The sequence below is a fragment of the Pelodiscus sinensis genome, chromosome 5 (genome assembly GCF_049634645.1).
Source record: "Pelodiscus sinensis isolate JC-2024 chromosome 5, ASM4963464v1, whole genome shotgun sequence".
Taxonomy (NCBI): domain Eukaryota; kingdom Metazoa; phylum Chordata; order Testudines; family Trionychidae; genus Pelodiscus; species Pelodiscus sinensis.
Genome location: NC_134715.1, coordinates 55,806,145 through 55,814,595, shown reverse-complemented (window position 1 = coordinate 55,814,595; position 8,451 = coordinate 55,806,145). Strand labels below are relative to the sequence as shown.

The window sequence follows — 8,451 nt, the reverse complement described above, 5'->3', positions numbered from 1 at the left end:
ATTTCCCAATAAAATGTGCTATGCCGAAAGGTATGCAGATAGCAGCAGATCCAGACTTGTTAGCTCCATGAATATTTATCTTGGCCAAAACACAAAATGTGGGCAGAACACGCGGCACATACTAGCAATTAATCCTTCATTTTAGATCTAAATCTGTTCCACAAATTTGCTGTTAACCCGTGTTTAGTGCAGAAAGCCCTGCATTAAAAATGCTTAATCATTAAACATTAATCCAACATTTAAAACTTCTTGAATTTCTGTGTGAAGTACTTCTTTTTGGGATGATCTATAAAGTGACCCACATTAGGATTTTGTCAGGTTGAGAACTACAATACCAAAATTAAAATTAAAAAAGAAAATAGTGAAACTATAAAGCATGACCCCGGTAAGTCGGAACTTTATTAAACTATCATGTTACTCAGAAATGTATAAATGGTCCATTAAATACATTGTTTTTACAGACATTTATATAGATATTTATTTACATTTTCCAAACACATTTAAATTACTTTTTTTTCAAGCTTACTACCAATAAAAGGTAAAATAAAAAAAATAAAACAAAGTCACCTGCTCTTGCAGATGTGTACACAATGACACAGAGAAGGCTAAAAGACACAGTTTCATACTTAACTCACAAGGGAGGTAAGATTCGAATGCTTATGAGATTTAAAGCAATATTCACTCTGAGGTCCTTGCCTATGAGCTATTTAAAACAATTACAGACACACACGAGGACCCCTGGAACAGCTGCTAGCGTTTCGGTATGCTGTCTACAGTGAGATCTGCTTGGTTAAGGGCCTCATTTTATTAAAATTGTATAACTGGCTGTACCCGAGTGGTTGGTGGATAGCCCATGGAACTGCGTGGGCAGGTAGTTAATTCTGGATGAATTATAGACTTCTAATGGGAGGGAGTGGTAGGAGTGATGCATCAGATAGGCAGATACTCCACAAATAAGCCACCACAATTTTCCAAATAGCTTTCATTTTATGTTTCTTTTAAATGAGGTTTCATTCATAAGTGAATAAAAAAGGCAACTGTTTAAATAAGATATTTAGAGACAGTTTCCCCACACCTACATACATTTTTCTTGGGAAGGCACAGAGCACGTTAAAACAAGTTTTCCCTCTTTCTCTGTATCTTAGTCTGACATGGTGCTAAAATTTGTATCTGCAGAAAAAAGTAGTTAAAAAAAAAAGCTTATGAAACACTAGTGTAAAACATGTCTTTAATTTATCCTTTAGCCACTTTCAACATTAAAACCACATCTGAAGTAGCTAAAGAAGCTTAATTTACAAAACATATTATCATGTGTAAGCTGTGTTTCCTGCTACATGCTCAGTGTTGGTAAAGAAAGGAGGAGGAGGCAGGAAAATGACTGTTTCTGAGCCATAGCAACATTCAAGTAATTTGATAGTAGATAAACCAGTGGAAAAAAGGAATGGTAAGAAAGTGCTCGGCACCAAGTTGCAGCCTTCACATGTTGAGCTACATCACCTTTGATATGTATTATAAATATGGCACTTTTGTATTACCAAAAGCTGGCAAGTTTGCATCTGACTGAAACAAGTCAGAACATGAGCAATTATTATCCCTAACAGCGACTGGTGGTATTTCCAATAGGTGTGACCTCCAGCTGCACTACGACATCCAGCACCAGTCATTTTTTACTATATCCTACTTGTATGTGCAAGACAATTCTGCCACACTCATGGAGAATAAATTTCTGCCCAGCAGAGTTTCCCTCCTTCCTACACACAGACAGACACACATACACAGTAAGACATGCTATAAATTCTTCAATGAGGTTAAGACAGCCACAAACAGTGAATGTCCTATTTCACCATTTTCAGGCCAACGGTTTCCAGCATGTCCAATTGCCAGCAATGGACTTTGCAACAGGCACAGATGACTTCTGAATCCAAGGAATTAAGAGCCACAGAAAGCGTCTTCACCTACATTCATTTTCTGTACCATTCCAAAGACGTCATTTCAGGTTTGAATAAAGGAACCAACTAGTATAACTGATTAAGCCAAAAAAAAAAAAAAAAGAGGTTCCTGTATACAAAAACTGGCCATAACCCCAACTTTTTTTTCTTTTTTTAAAGAATCACAAAATCATTTGAACTATTAGTTTTCAATTCCTTCAAGTTTGTTTTTTGGCAATGTACCATACCACAAATGCACAAAGATCTGTGGCACTTGTACTTCACCACAGTAACATTAAATACATTCAAATTCATGCTAAGAAGAGGAAGAGGACCAGAAAAAAAGTAGTTGCTGTCTTCTCATAGTGTTCTGTATATTAGGTACCAGGAGACGTTATTAAACAGTGACGTTATTGTTTTGGATATTTCCCAAGATATCCAGTGCTTAAACATGTGTTTATATTCCAAGATGTTAAAAAAAAACCATTATTTCAATAGTGGTTTAAATATCTTCCCAATTGTGGTCCGGTTTTCATCTTTCAATTTATGAGAAGACTTTTCCATTATATCTTGTTCCTTTGCTGTAGGTTCTACTTTAGCACTAAGAATATCACTCTGGTCTGTGTTCCTTTTGATAATTTTAGCACTACTTGCTCGTTTTAAGGAGTATCCTGTGCTCTCTTTGGGGATAAGGTCATCAGAGGTTGCTGCTGACCTCATTCTAGGTAGCCTCTGAGACACTGATCGTGTGATGCTCGGTGTTTTTGAAGAGTTAGGTAGATCCACCTTTGCACTCCTTGAGGAAGAGGCCACTGTGTTTCTCGCAAAGCTTGGTACAGAGGATGGTGTCTTGGGAGCATTAGCTGTTGTGCTTTTGTTAGCGTCTGGAAGGGCCTGGGGTTTTACAATGGAGCGACAAATCTTACTTTCCTCTGGTTTGGATTTGGGAATATTTCTGACGGATTTAGAACCTGGCATTTTAAGAGAGCCCTTGCGCTGAAGTTGGTCCCTCTCAAAATGGGTGCTGCTGGAAGTTGCAGTCCCTCTCTGTAATTTTGGCTCCTCTACTGATAAGCTATGTCTGTATGAAGTTCTTGGAAGGGTTTCCATTGTGCCTCGGACAGAGCTGCGGTGCGATGGTTGTGTCTCAGTAGTACTGGCCTCTCGAAGTGCTGGTTTGGCTTCTGGCTTTTTCAGACTGCTCTGTGTTTTGTTAGACCTGGAAATTGGCACCACTTTCCTCATACTCACATTTTCAGATGCATTCAAAGTTCTTATTGGTCTGGGAGTAGTTGTCTGGGTAGGGCGAGTGCCACTAGATTTTGAGGAGTTTAGAGATCTGTCTTTTAGAGAGTTTCTCTTTGGTCCTAAGGATTCTTTACTTTTTACAGGCTTTTCTTTAGGAAAGTTGTGTTTGCTGCTGGAATCCTCTGTGGCATTTGAAGAAGTATGAAGAGAAATTTCCTTTTCAGAGGATGAATTCAGATTTGAGGAGACTGTACTATCCTCATCTCGAACATCATTTGCACAAGTGTAAACTTTGACATCTTGCTCTTTCATTTCATTGCCCACTAATTTTAAATCATTTCCTTCTGAATAGTCCAAAGTCAGAGAACAATCAGTAGCATCAGATACATAGAAAGTTGGCCCATGTTCTTTATTGCCAGAAACACTTGTATCCATAGACGTGGGGCCACTATTGGTATGTTCTGAAACTTCATGCTTGGCACTTGCCACCTTGACTTGACAATCATCAATATTTCTGGAACTTTTGCAAGAGGGCATTGGCTCAGAATTATCCACAGTGCTGAGGGAGTGTAAGCTCAAGTCATCAAGAGTTTCTAAGTCTGTTGCACCAACATCCGCGAAGCTTATTAAAGGCATGTCTTCCATAGGTTTTGTTCCTTGAATATCAGACTTATGCAGTCCCTTAACAACTTCATATTCCTCAACAGCAAGGGGGCCAGCATTTATATCTCCTGCTTCCACACACGGCACAGCTGACCTGTGCTGCTTGTTGTCAGTATTCTTTTGTGAGTAACAGAGGTTAGTACTAGTCAAGCCCACCTCCATATCTTGTAAGCGACTGGGCTGAGCTAAAGGCATCTGAGGTGGATCTGGGCTGTCCGCTTTGGCTTCAGAAGCGCGGTGTAGTTTCAAGTTATTTAAACTGAGATTGCTAGGCTCTTTGGATTCAATTGAAGCTATGCTGGGTCTTGCTTGTCGTGTGTTTGCACGAGGAAGGCTATTGAATTTGTTTGGATCCTCGTCTTTGGAGATTTCCAGGAAAGACAGAAGCTCTCTGTCTGCAGTAATCCCTAAGGATAAGCGGGAGCGCCGAGCACTGGGATTTCTATTCAAAGCACTTTGAGGTCTCTGCCGCAAGAAAGGTCGAAAATCCTCAAGTCCTTTTTTAGCCAACATCTCAACATCATTTTCACTGCTACTTCTCCCGAAACCCCCGAGCTCTCCAGCAGCCCAGGATCGGCGTTTTTCCTCCAACTCCTTCAATTTCTGCTGTTGTTGAAGCTCTTGGCTCTCTCGTTCTCTATTTTCCTGTCAAAGAAAGGAGAGAGGAATAAATACACATTTCAGAGTGAAGCATCCCTTATTTCAAAACAAGCCTCCCATCCCTTCATTTTCTCTTGCAGTGGTTAGTTCCCCACTAAAATCACCATGGCAACCAATGCACCATATGGAGAACAGTTTCCCGCATAACTAATACAGCTCATTAGACTGGACAGCATAGGAAGCACTGAAAAACAATGATCAGATTCCTGCAGAGACCAAGAGTATGAACTACCATATGCTAGGTTTTAAGTCCACTTCTAGTAAGTGTTAAGACAGCAACTTTCAATGATCATGCAAACATTTAAACCAGAAACGTTTTAGACACACAATTAACTTAGGCCATTAAAACAATCTAGCTTGATGCTAAAAAGTTCCATACAGCCCACTAGTTCCATTCCATCCATCTTGAGTTGGAGTACCAAACAGATTATGTTGAAGTACAATTGTTGCAATTGTTCCTTGGCAACAGGCATTCTATAGCCAACTTCCTATGAAGTCCGCAGTGCCTTATACCCAAATTCTATGCAGCAGGCAGGAAATTCTGTGGCAAAGACTTCAATGAACTATATATGAAAGTGATACTCTAATCGGCACAGTATCTTGTGTTCTTTATTTTGATCAATTCGGTGTTATACTTTCCCCACTCTCCAAACTTAACTATATTAACATACTGTTGGTATAAAAATCAGCAACTACAGCAATGGGTTTTTTGGGGCAGGTTAGATTTTTTCTGCTAAAATCACCAGCAGTGAAATAGTTAAATATGGTAGTTTCAGTATAAAATCTAGCAGTGACAAACTATTTAAGTCAGAAACTTTTTTGGGTCAGCAGCCACTGACCCACAGAAAAATCAGTCAGGAGCTGCACACAAGTGAGAAGCAAAGTGAGAAGCCCCTGACTGAGAAGGAGAAAGACACTCCTCACATTCCCCTTGCACATCAGAGCCTAGAGGGGCCCAGGGGAGTAGATTTTGTATACTCCAGTCCTGTGGGTGGATGCCAGACTCAAGAAGATCAGATAACCTCAGAAAGACCTACAACAAGTGGTTCTTCACAACTAGAACTGCTAAAATCAAACTCTCTTCTGAAAGAAAGAGAATGTTTGGATAGTGGAACAAAATTCTGGGGCAAATGGTTTATTCCAGCGATTCCCAACCACCGGTCTGCAGACAGGTGCCGGGCTGCAAACCACTGGCTGCTGGGCCATGATGGATGTAGGGGCTGGAGCTGGGGTACACCGCCCAGTGCCTCCCCTCCCACCATGGCTGCTGGGAGAGGTGCATCCTCTCCCACCTCTCAGCCAACCAGAGCTCGGCAAGGGCGGGGTCTCCTCCCGGATACGGAAGAGCAATTCGCTGCATAGCAGAAGGGCTGTATTGGAGCCCGGCACAGCAGCCTTAGATCAGCCATGACCCGGGCAGCAGCACTCAGCTCATGGCTGGGAGGCAGCTCGGAGCTCAGTATCAGGCACTGGGGGCTCCAGGGGAAAGAGTAGTGCTGGGGGACTCTGGGGGTGGAGGGCTCAAGAGACGGGGGCTGGCACTGAGGCATTTGGGAAGGGGTGCTAGCACTGGAGGGGCTCTGAGGGTGGGAGGCTGGCACGGGGTATTTGGGTGCGAGGGACTCTGGGGTCAGTGGCTGGCACTGGGGAGTAATGGAGGGGTGAGGGCTCTAGGGATCAGTGGCTGGCACTGGGGAGCTCGGGGGACCAAACACCTGGCATCAAGTGCGGCAGCGACCTGCCACATGGTAATTGCTGGAGCTGAAACCGGATGTTCGGGGCAGCTCTGGGGGCCATGGCTTTTGGCAGAGCAATAACATTTTATTTGCACATTTGCATATTCACTATTTGCATAATGATTATGCTAATAAAATGTTACCGGTTCGCCAAAAGTTTGTGAATGGGTTTGCTGGTCCATGGTATAAAAAGGTTGGGAACCACTGATTTATTCCATTACAATGCAATGTAATGTGCCTGTGGGTATGTCTGATTGAAGACAGATCAACTTTATAAATATGAACTGGTTAAAAATAATTGCATATAAACAATATTCTTAAAAGTGGAGTCATTCTGAAACAATCTATGGTTTTCCTAATTATTTCCCTTTTTAAAAATACATATCTTTTTAAGGAACTTTATGAATTGTAACCATATACTTTGTTTTAATATATCATTGCAGGACATTTCTCTACATTTGCTATTTGGTAAGCTTGCCCATTGAACTTTCTAACCCCTCCCAGGATACACTCCTTGGGATTTTTTTATGTTATATTTACAAACATGACATACTCAAATGCTCATACTCAAAAAAACTTCCAAATGCAATTTTTCTGGCTTTTTTTTTTTTTTTTGGCTTTTTTTTATGAATAGTCTAGTGGCTACTAGCAAACATGAAATTAATTATTCATTTCTCTGAGTGTGACCCCGTTCATGAGGAAAAGCCTGGAGGATCCCCAGTGGATAATAAACATCAATTTATAACGTTTGGTTACAAAATGCATCCCAATGCCTAAATAATTGCACTATTGTTTATGCATATAAACAATATGCATAAAATCAGTTCTTTCACTACAATTTCTTCACTTATCTCCACTCGTAGTTTTATATTATAGGCAACTAGCCAGGCTGGTGGAGAGAACTACAAAACGGTATTTTAAACAAAATAGTATTTTATCATGTACCTACAGAAATTGCTGACCCTCTTTTCCAAATTGAGGCTTATTCCTGTGGTGTAATTTGTCAACCTTACTATATGTGATAAAACACCCAAAAGGATTTGGATATTTTGTGAGCACTTGGCAGCAAGGATTGATATTAATTATTTCATTTGCTATTCATCCAAAGTGGTTTTTTAAAACTTTGCTTTCTATATAAAACAGCTTTCTAGAAAGCTGGAAAACAATGCTAAATTAAAGGTCCTGATACCAGAGGAGACTATGCCAGTTATAGTTGGGTTTGATTTTTTAAAAAACAAAACAAAACACTAGAGAGAGATATCTTTAGTATAGACTGACTAGCGTGTTCTCTGATTTACTGTTGGGGTTAAAGTCTGGATTATTTGCAATAGATGTCACTGGTAAAAGGAAGATATCGATTATCTAGCTCTATCCAAGATGCAAAGGGTAACTTGCCTCTGCCAAAGGTGGGTACACATTTCTGGAGGGCATAATTTTATTATGTTATTAATACATCAGAGACTAGCAATATTCACACTACTTGTAACAATATACAGGATTTTTTTTTAACTTAAAGTGTAATTCAGGGTGATGGTATTCCTCCAACACTGAAGAACTCTATACAGGCTAAACAGAGTAAAGAGTGTCTGAGATATTAGACATTTTGAATTAGATGTTTTCAATACAGCCTCATTTCAAACTACTTAAAGAGTCTGAAGGGAATGGAACTACTCCAGATGCTAAGTTACTTGTGCACCTGGGTATTGTATATCTGTTTTGTTTGTTTGTATTTATAAGCCAGGAGTATTGTTCAGATTTTCGTGTCCCATGCAGCAGTGCTTTCTAGTGGATTTTTAATATGCTAATATCAAACGGTTACTGCATTGGAAATTGCCTGTTTATACCATTATTCAGCACTGCAAAGGAAAACAGGAATGACACATTGGATTAAATGAGACAAAGAACATATTTATGTACAGAAAGCTGTCCCTGGAAAAAAAGCAAAACCGCCAATGGCAAAAGTAGAGCAAAGACTACAGAGGCTGCTTTCACACCACAGTTGCCTGGCAGGTCTGAAGGTCACCTATATAATACAAATCTTGAAATAGATAAAATCTTTTATTCTGCTTCTCCATATCTCTGCCCTCCGCCAGGGCACACACAGTCTTCATGGGACCCAAAATGCCACTTCATGCCTTACTCTCAAAGGGAAAAGGACAAAGACAGAAAATCTCCACAGACTCATAAGGATAGAGGAAACGATCTTACAGTGACAC

At 40.3% G+C, this 8,451-nt stretch overlaps 1 protein-coding gene across 4 annotated transcripts in view; it reads right to left on the bottom strand.

The window, feature by feature from the left end:
• Positions 1 to 381: 381 nt before the first annotated feature.
• Positions 382 to 8,451, bottom strand: part of FHDC1 (FH2 domain containing 1) — a 57,172-nt gene continuing 49,102 nt past the window's right edge. For all 4 annotated transcript variants that reach the window (XM_075930068.1, XM_006111563.4, XM_075930070.1 and 1 more), the window contains one exon: positions 382 to 4,484. In XM_075930068.1, the coding sequence (XP_075786183.1) occupies positions 2,415 to 4,484 (2,070 nt within the window). In that variant the 3' untranslated portion in view covers positions 382 to 2,414. The remainder of the gene's footprint in view (positions 4,485 to 8,451) is intronic.